We start from the raw sequence: 19,186 nt of genomic DNA, 5'->3' as shown, positions 1-19,186 counted from the left end.
GGTGAGGTTTTTATCCTGGCAGCACATAAAGCAGTATCAGTAATAACAATGAACAGAAAATATACGCTTTTTTTGTGATCTTTTAGGTATTGCTCTTAACATTATTCACTGTGTTTTTCATAGCAGCATTTTTTCCTGTTACTTATGGTAACTTTCTAAAAAATTTAGAATAGCTGGAATGTGTTCTTACTCGTTCCCTACAGCAATATAAAGACATCTCAATGGAACACCATTCTCTTTTAATAAAATCACAAAATTAGCCATTTAAATGGTCTTATTTTCACCTATTGTTAGCCAGGGATTAGCTGATCTCTGCTGTAAAACTAACACAGCTTCAACACAGTTTCAGCAAATACTCTGAAGTCCCTACTGTTCCAAGTTGTGAATGTAGACATTTTGGGAATATGAGTTATTTCTAATCCACATTTTACAAAATAAAACCTAATGCAGTCATCTGATGAATCAGACTTGATATAAATTATATTTTTAATCAGTGAACTAGTATAGAGTAGGAAACCCAGATATGCAGATAATATCTGTTTTCCTGATCTTAGAAATCGTAGCCCTCATAATTTTCAATAGAAGATTGGCTTAGATTGAAGGTAATAAAAAATAAGGATTCCTAGATGAGATAATTTTCCACTTGCTGAGATTGTTAGTAAAGAGAAATAATAACTGAAGTGCATTTCTTTTGTATCTTACATTAACATACTCAATCAGTTGTCAAGTAATTTACTCCTGTAAATTTTGCCGCATACAAATGACAACAGTTTAAAATTCTGGATTCTTTTTAGTCATAAATTATTTATGCTGAGTACGTTGTATTATGTTTGCTAGGCAGAAACATTTTACTGAATATTGACAAGTGTGACTGTTTTGTTCTTTGTTCAGCTTAAGTGAGCATTAGTATGGTCATAACAAAATTATTCTTGTCTTGTGTCCAAATTCAGGACTTAGACTTTGCAAAGGTGATTATAGCACACTGTGCTTGAAACTATTGAGCTATACTAATTTTTCAAATACTATGCACAGTGAAAAGGTTGATTAATCACTTAGATTTCACCATAGTATTTCTCTTTAGTAGAAGCAGATACGTGGTATCTTGGTAGTGCTCTTTCTTATTTTAAAAATAGTAAAAGTCTTCAGCTGTCCGTGTGACCTCTTGATCTTTCCCTAGAGGAGAAGTATAATTTGCAGCTGATGCTTTCAATACTGTTTAATTTCTTTTTAGAAGCATTGTCTATTAGTTTGAAGTTGGTTTGTAAGCTAAGTCAGAGAAGTGCTCTTCTTTGATTCCCCAGGAATTTGAATTTCATGCAGAAGGACACAAATATATTCTAGTTTGTGAAACCTTTTTTCTATATATCTTGAAATTGTTGAAAGATGTTCATCTTTCTATCAAAATAAGGACCAATCTCCAGGAGCCATCCTCATGTCTTGAGGAGACTGATCTTATCAATAAGACAGGTTGGTCAGAACTGGACATCCCTGTTTCAATCATGTCTTCAATGAACTTTGTCTCTCTATGCAGATCTACTGAAAGAAAATAAATTATACTTGACTTTCTCTCCAGTTCTTTAATTCCACATCTCTTTGATTTTTGGTTGTAGCTAAAATCAATTTTGTTTATATTTTGTAGAAATTCCCCTGCTTTAGTAAAGTTAAAGCTTTAATATTGTATAAAGTCCACCATCATTTACACTTTGGGCACAGTTTGTTATTTCCAGATCTTTTTCTACCCATTTTTCTTTCCCTGCTGTTTCTTGGTGAAGAATGATTCAGGAAGATTGCAAGAATAGCTTTTCCTGTCACATTCATCTTTCTGCTTGAGTGAAAATGTGAGATACATGACAACGAATATGAGTCTGCAAAGATTTTTTTCTTGCTTTAGTATCGCATCGAGTTGTAGTCCATATAACAAAAAATTGCTATGTTTTCAGTATGAATGCCTGAATCATTGCAAGATCTTAGGGGGCTGCTAAACTTGATAGCCTGATGGAAGGAAGGGTGTTGGGACTCCATGCCACCTGTAGCAAAGTCAGCCCTGTATACCCAGTAAGCACATGGACATCCAGGAGGCATTCAGGTAGACACAGGTCTGAGCAGATCACTCAGTGCCCACACAAACAAAAGTGGCCTCCTCATATCCCCCTGTGTATGCATATATTCTTGTGTGTGGTGTGAAGATTGCCTGGAGCTGGATTTGGACACTTGGTCAGCTCAGGTCAGCTTTCATTCCTCACCTAACAATCTCCTAAATCCTGTTGCAATGGCAAGATGCTCGTTCCCTGCATCCTTCAGGTTTCCCAGCCCCAGGCTACAAGGTGCTTCCCAGCTGACCCACAGTGCTGAGTATCACCCTGAGCCAGGGCTGAGGATTCCCTGGGAGAGAAAGGGTCTCTGACAGGGTAACTCCACCTGCCCTTGTGCATCTCTGCTTGTGGGTGTGCGTGTCTGCACTTTTGCTTGGGTTGATGGCTCCTGTGATGAACCCAGGATGAAGCAGAAGTAAATTTAATCCTGAAAAATAACTTATCTGTGGAGCAGACATGCCAGGGCATGTACAGTGTAGTAATGGCAAGTAAAATGCCTGGTTAGTGGCCCTGTGCATATTGGAGTATTTGACGTCCAGGAGAAGATCTGTACACAAATATAGCTATGATAGTCAACGGGCACTAACTTCATTACATATTGTTGAGATAAGAACCAGAATACTTTCCACATCTCTGCTGCCAAATACTTTAGCTTTGATGTGGAAATTACAGGTTTCACTATGTCAGGAAACCTATGGAGAATGTAATAAAGATACTTCATATAACTGGTGAAATATGCTCTGCTTCTGGAAAGAGATTAAGTACTTGACATTTTAAAGTAGTATTGCGTGACATTAAACATTTTCAGAGTACTTCTGTGTTGCTGTTGTGCATTTCAGTGTAGTAAAAGTATTCTTAGAGTATTGCTTGTACCAGAGGTCTTTTCATCACTGCTTGCTTAAAGCAAGAGAGCACTGCGACCTTTTTGTGCTTGTTTTAAAGAGGATTATGTGTCAGCATTTTTCTCAAGCTTCCTTTTGGCTTTCCTCAGTTATTTCGTAAATCTTCTGTCATCTCTGCTGTTATACATTAATAGGTAGCCTTGAAAATAATTTTTTTTAGAATACTGAGGCAACGCACAAAAATTACTTTCAGAGTAACTTTTGAGTTCAAGATTTCATTATCGTGTCAGAAATTAGATTGATTGAAGGTGAATGAAAGTGATGTTTTTTCTCTCTCCTTAGATTTAAGTTGAAAAAATCTTTGTGAAAAACTCAAATTCTCCCAAACTGATGCAAACCAGCTTTTCCTACCAAGAAAGCTTGAGAAGTATTTGGAACAGTTTGCTGAATATTGGCTAGGCTTAGATTGGCACTGGTGATGATCAATCAGGCTGCATTAGCTTCTTCTCAGGGTTTGCACTGTTAATCCCTGTGAACAAGAGTTACATCAATTTCCTTTCCTTGACCTTGGGAGGAGGAGCATAAAACCACTGATTTTTGTCTCAGCCATTCAAAATATCATCTTTTTATTTTATTTTTTTTTTCTGCAGCAAAATAATTGGGTATGAGGGAGCTGTTCTGCTGGGCTTTTAGTTGTAGAGTGCGGATGACTGTGGCTGCCTTCCCATACATACACTGAAAAGCTTTCCAAGATTTTAAGAGAAATAGCAAATCCTTCTGCTGCTATAAAAATACTTGTAAAGCAGCTGAGTCATCCATAAAAAGCTTGTCATGTGGAATCCATATTGGTTTGTAAATGTACATGTACTTTGTGTGTGAATGTTCCTTATTACTCATTTTTACTATTAGTGCAGACATTTTCTTGACTTTTTCAAGGCTGCTTCCTCCTGCAGGTGTAAGTACATCCACAGATGAATAACTGCAATTTCCAAGGTACACAAGTACAAACCCAGTGACACCAGTGGGACTGCACCAGTGCTACTGACAGTGGAATTTAGCCTTCAGATGCTTGTGCTAGAGTTAACACATAAGAATAAAAGAACCCAAAAGAATTCATTGATTTTCATAGGCAGTGGGGTAAGAGAGCAGTGAAAGGGTATTAACTCTCAAAGCTAAACAAAGGTACTTGCAGACAACTTTAGGTGCAAAAATATTGAGTCAGAGCATGTTCCCATTGAGCAAATTGTAAGGGATTAGATTATGTTGGTTGTATATTTATTTATTGAGGAAATGTGGTGTACCTATTATGCCTATTACATATATTTCATTATCTAATGGCTAATGATATAAACACGTCATGGATACCAAAAAATTAAGTTAATTAATGCTATTCTTTACTTGCCTGAAATTTTGCCAGTTAGTATGCTACTGATTTTTTTCCCTAGAACTGAGAAACGTTTATTACTCATATTTAAATGAATCAAACTTAACCCATATGTAATAATTTCTGCCTTTTAAACACTTGTACAGTTACAACCTTTAAAATCAAATTATGCAAATTGAAGTATTAAACATTATTAAAATTATCTTTTAAGTCCCAATTTACAAGTACTTTCTAATCTTTGTTGATGAAATAAGGTCAATCAAGCAACACCATTTTCCATTTTTAGGTATCTATCTTGTGCATGGAATTATAGATTACACCAGAAAAAAAAGTTCTAGAAATGTCTGAACTGTTCAAAATTTTGAAAGGTTTGATGGATTTTCTTCTAAATCTGAAACAGTGCAGAGATAGAAGAACCTAAAAAACTGAGTGTTTATGATAACTCTTAGATTACAGTTTCAGCAATGGCAGAAGCACAGATGAGAATAAGAGGCAAAGCGATTCTGAACTTCCGAAACTGTGTAGTAAATTACCTGAATTGTTCAAGAAAAAATGTGATTTTGTGGGAAGAAATTGCTGCATCCAGTTCTCTAGAATGTACTGTTTCAAATTTCTGCACTGTATACATTCTAAGTTTAAGATACCAAAAAAAAGAGAAGAATTTTCATAGAATCAGAACTGTTTGGAAGGGACTTTAAAGATCAAGTAGTTCCAAGCACCATGCCATTTATTGTAAGACATAATTTTTTCAGGATGCAAATCCTGAAGTCCAGAGTTTCCCATATAGTCAGTGGGCAGGCAGTTTCTTAAGCAACAATTCCATCTAAAGACTAAGATACATGGCATAAATCCTCCCCTTGTTTCCTCTCTCTACTACCTGTAAAAGAACCGCAAACCTAGATCACTTCTTTACTTGGATATCTACCCTTTAGATAGATAATATGATAGTATGTGAATTTATTTTAGCATAATAGAGAAGGTTGTAAGCACTGAAGCTGAACTGTGCACTCTTTTTTTGTTGGTACTAATTTTGTACAAGCTGGAAGTGCTAGCCTAAACAGAATTCATGCACAGATGTGATTTCATTTCCATTTACTATGAACCCCACTTGAAATCATGATCTCTGCTTTTATCTGCTCCTGCATTAGGCTTATAAAACTAGGAGTTTGTGTTGAGTCTGCATTAGCTATATCAAGTGCTTACACTTAAAATAATGCTTCCATCAGAATATGGACAAAACAAAGAGGTGAAAGAAAAATTGATGCCTCATTGTATACCTCATTAAATAATACCTTGGAGAAGAGCATCAACAAATTTTTTTTCATACTGTAGGAAGTGTCAGCTCTATGGTGACAAAACAGCTAAAATAAATTGTTGCAAAAAGGATTATGAGGAATGAGAGCAGTAAGTAGGGGAGACGAGAAGAGAATCCCATATTTTGGCTAGGTCTTGAAACTATGGTCAGGCAGATGAAGCATTAGTGAAAAGACTTAAGGAACATGGAGTATATGAGTGACTTAATAGGAGTTATGGGAAAAGATAGTGTTTAAAGTTTAGTTGGAAAAGATGAGAAGGTAGAAAACTACTCAAGAATAATGTTTTGGATGAAGTGGGATTAGGCAAAGCAAGTTTAAATTCATATGTATGTGTGTGCTCATCTATGTATGAGAGGAAAACAGAAAAAAATTGAGAGGTAATAAGAAGGAAGGAAAAAAAAAACTTGAAAGGAATGAAAATCAGAAAGCAATAGAGACTGACTTAGAGACAGGAGAAGTTGTGATTACAGCTGGGGGATCGTGATTTACAATAGACAAGAAAACATGACTGTTAGGACAAGATACGAGAAATGGGGTAGAGTAAAATAAAATTGCAATTTGGGAATCAACTGAGAAGAGTGGCAATGGTTGCTTGCTAGATGGTTATTTTCTCTAAGTGAATGAAAACAAGAAAAGCCAGGATAACAGGGAGGGAGGCAGAAAGAGGAAAGGGTGAGTATCATGACAATCATTGGAGAAGAGACTGAATGAAAATTAGGTCCTGAAGTATATAAGAGACATCTAAAAAGGAAAGAATGAGCGAATATTTGTACCTTTGAGCAGAGTACAAGTTAATAATGACTGGAGTTCTTTGCAGGTGTTGACCAAGAGCTGGATTTGGCTTCTTGGAGCTCTGCTTCAAGAGAGTTGTGTTGAGGGTAATATCTTCCCTGAAGGATGTACAGTGATTGGTGGTGGAGTGCTCCCTGGGCTTCTGTGGAAGGATCCACAAAGATCTATTCCTGATAAAGTATACATTTCTTTGAAAACCCTATGTTTTTTACTCTTCATTCTTCACACCAAAACAGTCGTATTAGAACAAGAAAGTTTTAGGTTATGGTCAATTTTGATTCAAAAACTTAACATATTTTCCTTATTTCCTAAAGGAAGCATGGATATAAAGAAGGAAATGGGCCTAGTTATGCACTGTAATTAAAAATAGATGAGGGATATCTCACATAAATAGTTCATAAAATATACTCACTTAGATAAAGGCTACCATGAAAAGCTTTCTGGCAGCCTTTTTAGGACAGCTTGAAAATGCAGTCATGACATTTGAAATCAGAGAAATCAGGAGAGCATTTTTTGTATGTTTATATGCAGTAAGAAAGGAAATTTCTGATGCTTTTGGAAAGAAATATCAAAACAAGAGCAGCAGCTTTTCGTTGACAATTACTAAGGAAAAAAAAACAAATCCGGAGTTGTCAAAAGGCTAAATAAGGATCACTCTTTAGCTTTAGTGGCAAAACAGAAATTGTGAATGGCTATTTAATACTTGTTAGATAATGGCCTTGCTGTTTCTGAAACGTTAAATATCATGGTCTAGTAGAAGATGTCCCTTCCCCTGGCAGGGGGTTTGAAAATAGATTTCTTTAAGGTTCCTTCCAACCCAGAGCATTCTGTGATTCTATGAGTTTATGAGATCTATGACCATCTTAATTATACAGCCAACTGGAAATTTCTAAAGGACAAATATATCCTGAGGTTACTTTTACAACAAGAATTTGGCAATCTTGTATTCTGCTGAGGTTTGGGTGATGAGGCAACTGGTGAAACCATACAGCCAAAGGAATAAATTTTGCATGTTGAATGAAAATCGGTGTCAGTGCAGTTATCTGCCTTTGCATATGATAACAGAAGTAGAAGAAGCAGCCTTCTTTCTTGCAGTTGTCTGAAAAATAATACTGGATTAAATATGATTAAAATGAGTTTTGCTTGTAATAAAAGTCTACAGATGTAATTTTTTAGGCAAAACAATCAAATAAGACTTAGCATGGCAAACATCTCTAATGGCAATTTTTATTAGAAAGGATAGGTCCAGGGGTTTCGAAATATTGCAGTTGTATGTTTTGATTCTGTTGTTGCTGCTATCATTAGTTCTTATCATTAAAATTCATGTGATGAAATATATATCTGATTGAGTGGATGCAGTTGTAGTAGGGTAGAAGTATAGCAAGAAAGAATTATGTAATGTTTACTTTTCTAGTGTAAACAAGTCCATCAAATCAAATAATTGCAGAATTAAAATAAAATAGTATCAAGTTATTATTGTTATTATGAGAAAAAAAATGTTTGAAAGTGTTAATAAAGTGGCAGAGTATGTGGCAGAAAATGAAAAACCCAACAGAGCGTTTGTCTCAAGGATTTTAGGAATCTAGCATAATCTGTAGAGCTGATTTTCAGTAAGGGACTACTTCAGCTGCTTATGTCACCCTTAAGCTGCCATAAGGGAGAGAAACTTCCTGGAAAGTAAGAGTCTTGTCATAAAGGAACAAACAAATCTGAGTTTGTCTAGTCCTTACTTTGGCATTCTGTATGCTGGGCTTTATTTCAGATTTTTCACAAAATTGTGTATGAAAACCTCTCTTTACCTGTTTGTTATTTCTCACTCTCCTGAAAGTAAGTTTCACTGAAGCTAAGTAGTGCTTTTTTCTTAAGGAAGGTAAGTGAACTCTAATAGCGATGAGAGCTTTGCCAGGAAATCTCCCTTGAATGGTGGAGGCTAGATAGTTACCATACATTACCTCTCTCTGTCTCAAGACATTTCCTTGTCAAATGTTTTGGAGAGTTTTCTAGAATACAGGTGCAGCCGTAAATGAAAAGAAACTGTTACCTTGCCTTTGCAAGGGGTTCTTGTAAACATCCTGGATTATTTAAATTCTGATAACTTATTCTAGAAGGGCTGTGCATTCATCACCCTCTGGATTATGAGGTCAGGAGTCTGAGAACCTTCTTGCATTGCAAGTGTGTGTTGGGCATGCAGCAGAGGCCCTCTAAATTATCTAAAGATTTCATGTGGATCTGCTCCCATGTAGGACTTTTACATTTTGTCCTGGTTAATAGTATCTTCTTTTCTTCTGCCAGAAGAAATACAAGTTCCTGGATGAGACAGGTGTTGATTCCAGCCCCTCTGAGCTGAAGAAGGGATGCAGTTGGTTGTGTCCTCCCATGGACCTCATCTTGTATACCCCTTACCCACTCCTGCTGCAGTCCTGTGGCCCCTTACTGTCACAGGTGCTGTTGAGCATCTTTCTCAGATGAATGCACATCTGTGTCCCAAATCAGAGATGGAAGCCAAGAGCAGTGTTTCTTGGCTTTTGGAGAAGAGGAAAGATTGATTTGTTCCTTGTGGATATCCTGTCTGATTGGGCTTGTGGGAGTAGGTGCTGTATATCATACTGGACGTGTGCTGCCAGTTACAGGTGCAGACAAGCCCAAAAAAGCAATTGGGAAAGCTGCTAAACCGCAGATCTGGCCTTTCAGTAGTGCATAATTATGAAAGATATACAGCATCCCTTAAGCAGAAATTTTTTACCAGTCTATAGCTGGGAGACATGCAGAGAAAACAGATTTAAGGGAAGTGCTCACCATGTTCACACATCGGTTTTAGACTCCGTACATAGTGAAAAGAAACCTCCAGGCACAATTCACCTCACCTACCTGAGATTTCTGGTGGAGACTGAAATTAATTAAGACCTTCACATGCATGTTTTTACTCACTTGAGTATAGAGTTAGATGGCTGCCTCACATTTCAGCATTATAAATGCAATTTTTACTTGAGATTAAAGCTATCTGTCATGACAAGCTTGCACTCTGGGAAGATGAGAAAGAATTTTTCCCAAACAGCTGGTAAATGCTGCTGATTTCTTTGATTGTAGAGAAGAGAAAACTGGATGAAAAGTTTTGTAATTTTTCATAGTTATCTAAAATTATTGGGGCTGTAGTAAATTTTGCTTTCTGTTCTTGCTACAGTCTGACATAAAATCAGGATTAGAAAAAATGTGCAAAGAGAGACACAAGATTAGGTTGCCACTCCTTGCAAGAAATGGAAGTTGCAGGTTCAGGCAGCTTGTTTAGGTGCTTTGACAGGCCAGAGACTGTCAAGTTAAAATGTACAGAAACAGAGGGTATGTCCATATGCTTCTGAATGAGAGCACGGACAAGCCAGTTCCAGTGCTGGAGCCATGATTCTCTTCCTGCTTAATTGTTGGCTCACTCCTTGGCTATTTGCTTCCAGCAGGCTCCAGACAGAAACAGCCCTAAGCACTGAGACTTGGCTGAAAACTGACTATAATTTAGCAGTGTAGGTGCAGCCAGAGAGTCTAAATACGGAGTAAGATGGTGCTAGCAATGAGTAGTACTGCATAAAGCATCATTCCACCTGCCTCAGGTGGATACAGTATCTTACTGGATTCTTTACGAAGTAACTGCATTGGTTGTTTCATAAAGGAATACAAACAGGGCAGTGAATGGCATATGCAGACTTGTATGCTTAAATAACAAAAGGAGCTGGATCAAGATCAGCTTTTTAATTCATATCACCCCTGCTGCCTTGGAGCCTGATAATGGATCTCTGCAGCAATTAATTTCAATTTGAATTGAAGGTGTTTTCAGAATCGCCACTGTGGATGATAATAGAAACCCCTCGGATGGTCATAAGCAAGATATCGTTTGTGTGCAAATACAAATTGAGTATTCAGCTTGTGTTTTCTCCTTTCATCTCACCACAGAGGTTGCTCACTTCTCATATCCCTCTTTTTCCCATTTTGCTGCACTAATGAGTTTTTAATGCAAAGGAAAAGCGATTATAAGCAGTGAAGCAAAGACAGCTTTATAGAGCAAGACTGAGGAATTGAAGACATAGATCAGAGCTATCCCCCAACCTAAGATGAAAGAGAAGTTCATGAAAACAGAGACTTATAGGCAGCTTTGATTTCATTATCATTAGACAAGAAAGGACAAAAAATGGAATAGCTATAAAGATCTTCATACCTAGTAAGTTGCCTATATTATTAAAAGAGTCTTTAAGATGCAGAAAGCATTAAAGTGATAATATAGGATAGGAAGACATCCTGTAGTAAAATTTTTTCGTTCATCTCTGGTGTTAGTGTAAGGTAATGTGATTACCCAATCATAATAAACTAAAACCCTCAAATGTTATGCACATATTAAATATTATATTCATTGATGCTGTGTTTTCATGCAATTGTAAAGCATGAGTTGTTTGTTTGGACTTTTCTGTCTCTTTCCTTTTCAACACAGGTTAGTGATTTCTATTAAAATTTCTATTACTGATTTCATGGTTTATCAGATCTTGAATTGTAAACAAATTAAATAGTTGGTGAATTTTAGAGGAAGCTTTTGTTTGGCAGATACGTGTACCTTGTTAAAATACTCACAAGAGAAATACCTAATTACATTTGAAAGGTGTTTGACTAGATAAAGATTGATTTATGTATAGTGTTTTATGATTGCAGTTAGGAATCTAATACAGAAAATTAGCAGTTGGGAGTGGAGAGGCGTGATAAATGTTCCTGTTTTGAGAAATAACAAATTTGTTCCCCCAGGATGAAGTCAATCCCAATGCTTTCCTTCAGTTTAGGTCTCGAAAAATACTTTTTTCATGAAGTATAAATTAAGTAAAACACTAAAGTAAAGCTATTTTCCAGGGCATATCGCACCATTACCAAAACTAAAATAGCATAATTAATGTATTTTTCTTCCTTTTTTTTTTTTTTTTTTTTTTTTTTTTTTTTTTTTTTTTTTTATTAATCAATACTTTCTGGCCAAGTCAAAAAATTGCTGACTAGTTATATCAAAGGGATTCTTTCAAATTCTTCTGAGATTTTAATGATAGATATATTTTCATTGCTCTGCAGTTTAATTGCAATATAGTGAGCCTTTATAGCTTTCTCAGATACTCTACTCTGCCCATTTAAGAAACGAGAAAAGGAAGAAAGGTATGTTAAGTGAGTTGCCTGGAGAGACAAAAAAAAAAAAAAATCCATGTCAGACTGGAGCAAGGTGTTGGAATACTGCTTAAATCAGTGTCATCTCTTCGGCTGATAGATTTCTTGTCCAGCACAATCCATTTTGGTGCTCTACACTTTGTAGCCTAATTTATTTTGACACTAGGACTCAGCATAGGAATTACATTAACATTCTGTGCCTTTTTGCCATTCAGCTGTCTCTTGCAAAGGTCCTCTGTCATATTCTTGCCCTAGGTTAATATAGTAAACAAGATATATTTCAGTGTATGTATCAGTGAATGATTTTTACATAAGTACTGTGAATTTCCTGTCAGTTTTTGTATTGCAATGTAAATTGTAGCTTGTAAGACAATGCATAAATAATTTTTTCCATTATGAAAACATTAGAAGCAGGTCTTCTATTTTGACTTGAAACTATTACCTTGGAAACTATTTAAACATTGGCACAAAGTCCACAAACACGCTCTATCAAATATCTGTCTTATTATGTTGGTGATTTATATAAGCATTACATACTGAACTTTTACTGTTTTCAGTTTATAGGCCTGATTATGCACCCCCAAGACAAAGGGGAGTTAAGTAGTTTATTCTTCAGAACTTCTCAGCTATATGTTGAAAAATATGCTTCAGTAAACCAATAATACTGGAGCAGCTCTACAGTATGCATTTGAAGTTACCTTCCATGTGGATTTAAGGAATCATCTCTTTCTATGTTTCTTAGGTCAATGGAACAGAAATTGAATATGAATTTGAAGAAATTACCTTGGAGAGGGTAAGTATAAATTATTCTTTCTTATAGGAAAAATATAATCTGTAATTAAAAATGCAATTAATTATGAAATTAAAAGTCTTTAAGAATAAGATTGTTTATATTTTTAATAAAGGTGTCCACTTTTTATCCTAAACTATAAAAATATAAGCCATACAACAGGTAAGTCTTCTATGCTGTTAAGAGGTTTCAGGTTTAGCTACTTGCATCCAAAATACTTTTCCTCCCTATAACTCTGTCAGTGTTCAGCTGGATGTTTGGTTATTGTGAAGAGCCTCTATGACTTGGTAACTCCCTTTTAAGTTTGTCAGCTGGATTGTGGAATATTTTCTCTTCAAAAATCTTTGGTTTCCTGGCATTTGTGCACAATAGAGAACGTGTAGTGTTATACTATAAAATAAAAAATTTCAAAAGGGTTTTTATGTTCAAGTGATGCATAAAAGCTATAGACCATATCTATGCATAAAAGATATGTTTACTCAAAGGCTGAATTACCTGAGCTGTAATCAGGACTTGCAGTGAAGACTTTATTGGTAATGTAGTACCAAAACCAAACCATTATGTGCTGTACCAGGTCTCCCTGGATTTGGTGTTTTTTCTTTACCTTTTGGTTACATAGCTGTTGTCTTGCGGTGCTGACTTTGTCTGACACATATCAAGGCCTTAGGAGTGATGTAGGGTGTGAGAAGGAAAGTCTAAGCTTTGTAATAATATCTCACGATGCTTACAAAGGTTTCTAAGGATGCAGGAATGTTGTTGCTGAATTCCTTTAGTGTTCTACCAACATCTTGGAAATACAAAGTTTTTCTGTCTTCAAACACAGTTCATCTTCTTTCTACATAAAATGATTGAATGGAAGGCCAGATTTATCAAGATGTGGTTGATGCTGTGTGAACAAATGCCTGTAAGGTAGCAAATTACCATTAAATTAGATACTTAAATTATGTAATTCACTGCACTTTTTCTGCATGTTATATTTTTAATTGTGCAGGATAATGAATTCCATAACCATTAAACTTAAAGGGATACAAGTTTATGTTCTCACTGATTTGCTCTCTCAGGCAAATTATGAAAGAGCAATGTATCTTCTCATCATAGGCATCTTCATAACAGATAACATGTAAGGTTATAGGCACTTTTCATCCACTGTCTCCCAACTTACTTATGCATCACTAGTTATTCATTGGACTAGAGTTTCCAAAGGTCACTGAACAGAAAACAGAACACATGCCTCCTGGGTGATATTTTGAAAAGCACTTTATTTTTAACAGATGTGTAAGTTATCAGTGTACATACTGCAGAACAAATGTGATTTGCATCTCCTGTACCTGTCAGATGTGGATAATTGGTTATTCATAGTGCAATGTAATATCAGTTATAGGCTGAACAACAATAGCAGAAAGAGATACAGATCTTAATGGACAATGTTTCGGTTGTTTTCTTGATGATGCTGGATCTGTGGCTTCTGATTACTGCTGCTTGAAATGTTCTGTCACATGTATCAGTGTTTTGTCTCAAAGGCAGGGTACTGTGTCTGCTGGTTTTTGTGTGAGGTATAAAACACAAGTGATTGCCTTTAAATAGCTGTCATTTAAGTCAGACTAAAAGCATTTTCAGAAAAAAAGGCATTCTCCTTGTTGATTATCCATTTTCTTCCACAAAACTGCTTTTAGAAATTAGCGGCAAATCATCTCTGTATTTAATGGCAGAGCTGCAAAATATATTAAAATTACTGCTGTTGAGAGAGAAAAATGTAGTTTGTCCATATCAAACAGCTGATAATAAACTTTACATTTTAGTCCAGTTTTTCAAGTCACATAATTCTGCATCTCCAAAACCATCAAAGATTTTCTTCATTAAATTTATGCACATTTTCAAATGGTCAGTATAATTTAAAGATTTTGAAATGTGGGGGGGAAAAAAAGGTTGAAGGGTGTATTATGGCAAAAGCACTCTTACTTGCCTTTTTTTTAATAATAGAGTGAAAGGGAAGATGGTAAGGGACTGATTACTTCAGAGCCCTTCCCAGTCTCTATATACACTATTAATTTAATTATTAGAAGGTCACCTTCATCCATAGGTGACATGGATTTTTGGGACCTATTCCTGAAGAGAGTTACTGGCTTTGGTATGAACCTTGCCCCAGGGTGAAGAGATGTCCCCATCTCTTGGGGTAAAATAAGACTACTTGTGTGCATGTTGGCAGGAAGTGTCCAGGGTGGAGCTGAAGAGCAGATCAGCAGGGTCCTAAAAATTCCAAGAGCAAACTGTGTTAATGGTCTGGTGGAAAGGACAGTGCAGGGCTTGCTGAGCATCCCCGAGCTGCCCAAGACCATGCTGGTGTACCAGGAAGTTTACTGTTGGAGTTTTTTAAAAAAATTTTGTGTTTGATATAATGTTATTCAGTTGTTTCTATTTAAAATGTTGTGCCCTACTTTGTGGTTAAAAATGTATTTGGGCATTTGAGATTAAAAGGCTTCAGTGAGACTTGACGCAGATGAATAATTTGAGGCAGATCCACCTTAAATCTGTGATTAGTGCTGCTTCCAGGAGTTAAAGAAGTTGTAAGTACATCCCTGTCAGCCCTTTCTTTAGTGGATGCTCTTATCCTTTTACTCTTCAGTTGTGCCAGCCACTTATCAGGTACCTTCTCCAAGCTCACCAATCTCCAAGCTCACTGTTAAATCATTTAGAGCTCTCATAAGAACACACTTGAATAACAGTTACAGAGTTAAGAGAAATCAAACAAATTCTCTTATGTGGAGAGGAAAAAAAAAAAAGGAAGACATTTTGAATTCCTTGACATATGTGAAATTCTCTGCTAACTTACCAGCATAAAATACAGATCTGGGTCTAGACTAAAACTTTGTGATTCATGAAGAAAAAAAATTACAATGCCCAAATGCACACTCAGACAAAATTCTTAAAAATAAAATATTACCTTGCTCTAGCTTGAATATTAAATACATTTTTAAAAGGAAACTCTACATAAAATAATTAATATTTGTGCAGTGATATTAGTCTTCCTTTACTGAAGGATTTGAAATAACCATACGCAGCACTATCAAGAGACTGATTTGCGTTTGTAAATCAGTGGTCAGTGTAAGAAATATTCAAATAGTCGCTGGTACAAATCCTAACTAACTGTCTTAAGCTGGAGGAAAGTTTTAATTGATTGACTCCTTGGTACAAGTGCTGTGCATGGCGACAGATGCTGAACAGAGGATTTTAATATCAGGCAATATAAATATTTAACCTGAAGAAAAGTTAAGAAAGACAGTGGGTCACTTAATGATTCATATTGGATTCATGCCAAGTTCAACATCTGAGTTCAGGTCTCAGAACCTTTTTGCTCATCTAACCTTGCCTGCTTTTTAGATGTTGGACAAAAAGAGGACAGCAGAGCTGTTTTCAATAGATTCTTTTCATATTCAGTATGTATTTTCATTTTGTATCTGTATAAAAGAAGAATGATATTAGTTTTTTTTAGAATAGACCGTTTGGAAAAATTAAATTCTATCAACACTGGAATAAAAGACATCTAGTTCCCAGAGCAATGGCATTCTGAGATTGACTGACCTTGGTCAGTCAATCTGAAAAAATAGAGCTCTGACTGAGAATTTTCCCAAGGTTGAGACATGCATGAAGGGTCTCTATTTCTTCTCCATTTATACTCTTGTGAGTTTTCTGGCATATCATAAAAATTCAAGTTACACTCAGAATCTCCCTGTTTTTTTAATTTTAGAAACCTGTTGTTTTGTTTCCTCCTCACTTTTTCAGATTTCATTGCAACTGCCTATTGTCTCACTACAGCTGAGGGAGGGACAGGTATGAATACTCACACAGCATAATTATTTCCTTAGAAAATCAGGTTAAATTTGTTTGTAGAATCATATTCCAAAAGAGTAAATTCTTAATGATGGTTTATCATCCTGGAGTGTGCCATGTTAACTCAATTTAATTCTGTAGCCACCACAAGCTCTGTTTAGTGGAGAAACTAAAAATCTACTTTGTCTTTTCTTTTCTTCGACTTGATAGTTCAGTGATACCAAGCACCCCTATGAGAAAATTTAATTTTTCTTCTTGGAGATTATGGTGCTCTAAAAGATTGGATTTCTACATTTCACCAAATTGAGGGACTTATTCAAATCTTAAGTAGAAAGGCTAAAACTACTAGTCATAGGTGACCTTAGATTAGTTCATCTGGTTACAACGTGGTTCTAAAAACTAACACCAAAGATTTTGTTCTCAATCCCTGTATGGGCCAGTCACCCAAGAATTGTGTCAACACCAATGATTCTTCTGGATTCCTTCCAGCTCAGAGTATTGTGTGAAATTATGGCTTAAAGGCTAAAATGTAAAAATTCTGAGGAAGCAGTGGAAAAAGAAATCCTGGTACATCTCAGTAAAGAATTTATTGTAGTCCTCAGCTCTTAATTACTTTGATACTTGGAAACCTAAGAAATAATCACTACTGTGTTATTAATAATTATTTTTTCATCGCTAATTTCCTATGTGAATGTGTAGAAGTTTTCAAAGATATGAACAGTTGCATTCCACTGAACGCTGAAGAACAGTGAGATTAGACTGTATTGAATGACACGAGTATTTTAATTTTACTTGATGTCTTATTTTTTTACCCATCTATATATTGTTTTTGTAGAGAGCACAGAATTATAGAACAGTTTGGGTTGGAGGGGAACATTAAAGGCCATCTAGTCCAAGCACCCTGCAACAAGCAGAGACAACTTCCCCTCTAGATCAGGTTGCTCAGAGCCCCGTCCAACAGTGTCTTGAATATTTCCAGGGATGAGGCATCCATAGTTTTTTCTAGGCAACATTCTCTAATATTTCACAACCCTCATTGTAAAAAATGGCTTCTTTAGATGTAGGCTAAATCTACCTTCTTTTAGTCTAAAACCCTTGTCCTACATCTACAGGCTCTGTTAAAAAGAAGTCTGTTCACATCTTTCCTATAAAACAAAGGCTGCATTACGATGTCTGTGGAGCCTTCTCCTATCCAGGCTGAACAGCTTGAACTTTCTTGGCTTGTCTTTACAGAAGTGCTCCAGCCCTCTGATCACCTTTATGGTCTCCTCTGCATTCAAGAGATTGACATCTTTCTTATGCTGACGTCCCAGAGCTGGATGCAGCACTCCAGGTTGGGTCTCACCAGAGCAGAGCTGAGGGGCAGAATCCCCTCCTTGGATATATTGACCATGCTGCTTTGAATGCAGTCCAGGATACAGTCAGGATATGTCCAGCTTATCACCAGTCAAGATCACCATTTGCTCATATGTTTGGGAAAAAAGGTTTTTACCTTTAGTCAGTAGTGAATCTTTTTTCTGCCTTTTTTTAAGGTCTTAGACAGCAGTTCGTGCACGAATATGTTTTGACCTCTCAGGACTGAGACTGTAGGACACCACAGTGCCAGGAAAGTCCTCCTTTAATTGTTTCAGAAATAACAGAGTGGAAGGGAGTGGTCAAAAAATGGCCACTAGGAAAAAGTATTTTCAAAGTTTAAGAGTGTATGCCATAGATGCCTTTTGAGAGTCCAGAGTGCAAAAATCTATATCCATCCATCAACAGCCCCAGTGGAGTAGTCTGGCATCTTCCAACAAATATTTTAAAGTGAATGTCCCTCAGGTGCCTGATGAGCTACACCAAACTCAGAGTTACTCTCTGAGTGTTTATTTTTGCAGAACTGTAAATGATTTCTTTACAGTTGAAAGCTTTCTCTGTGCCCTTAGTACATTTCTTCTTTGAAAGGCTTTGCCTGCTTGCTTCCTAGGTGGTAGTTTCTCTTGCAGCCTCAGACTGAAATAAGTTATAATTCACAGACAGAATACTTATTATTGACTAGTTTATAAAAGATTCATATTAGAATAGTGACCTATAGGTGTTTATTGCTAGAAAGATCACCCACGGGATTCTTTTTCCTGGAAGGGGCCTACAAGAAGAGGCAGAAGTGTTTATTTATGGTCCTGAGTTATCAGCAACAGAAAATGAAAATCCCATCTTTTTCATGGTTGTTCAAACAATTTGAAATACTGATCTCTTGTGTATCCATATAGAGTCCTTGTCGTGTATTTCTCTGTGTATTTATTAAACAAAGTTCTGTAAAATAAGAATTTAAGAAAGATCCTTGAAAGTACCTGTGTATTCCCTGTGCAGGAAATTCTGTTCTGCATTCTAATTCCAATCACATCTTAGTTTAGAGTTGAGACTGATGGTCACTTGTGTCAGTGGCTGTTGTTCACCTTCAGGGAGGTTTGTTAGTAGTGGAGAGGGCAGGCTCTGACCCCTGAATGCAATGGCTGAAGCAAAGTCTGTGTTCTCCTTTCATCTCTTGTGTCTTACCAGATTTTGTCTTGACTTGAGGTTGTGCTGGAGAGTGAAAGAAACAAAAGGGGTCTGGTGTGAAGTCCTGCAAATGAGATGGTGAAATACCAGGCCAACATTTTCCAAAACAACTGCAGAATTTGATTGCTTCAGGTCAATGACCTAAATTAAGATTCTTTGGAAGAGTCTGGGGTTTTTTTATTTTCTTTCACCTCAGAGCAGCCCTAATTTGGTGCCCAAAATATAACTAATCACTGGAAAACTTTGTTCTTATTCTGTCAGAGAGTCATTATGCTGAAACTATTCCTGGTTGTAGAGCTGTACTATGTGTCATGTGGGGGCCTGTTCCAGCAGTGTGTGGTAGAGGTACAAAATGTGCCAATCCAGAGTGTGGATGGAAAAGCAGAAGAGCTGGGAGAGGGTGGGCCCTGCCTTTTGAGAAACAGAGG

General features: G+C 36.4%; 1 protein-coding gene across 11 annotated transcripts in view; it reads left to right on the top strand.

Moving 5' to 3' along the window:
* DLG2 (discs large MAGUK scaffold protein 2) overlaps positions 1-19,186 on the top strand; it is a 986,985-nt gene that overhangs the window by 610,397 nt on the left and 357,402 nt on the right. For all 11 annotated transcript variants that reach the window (XM_083854323.1, XM_083854322.1, XM_083854321.1 and 8 more), the window contains one exon: positions 12,348-12,398. In XM_083854323.1, the coding sequence (XP_083710449.1) occupies positions 12,348-12,398 (51 nt within the window). The remainder of the gene's footprint in view (positions 1-12,347; positions 12,399-19,186) is intronic.

Source organism: Zosterops lateralis (assembly GCF_965231275.1).
Source record: "Zosterops lateralis genome assembly, chromosome: 2".
In the NCBI taxonomy this organism is placed as follows: domain Eukaryota; kingdom Metazoa; phylum Chordata; class Aves; order Passeriformes; family Zosteropidae; genus Zosterops; species Zosterops lateralis.
The sequence above is the reverse complement of the archived record's forward strand: the minus strand, read 5'-3'. Positions and strand labels throughout refer to the sequence as shown.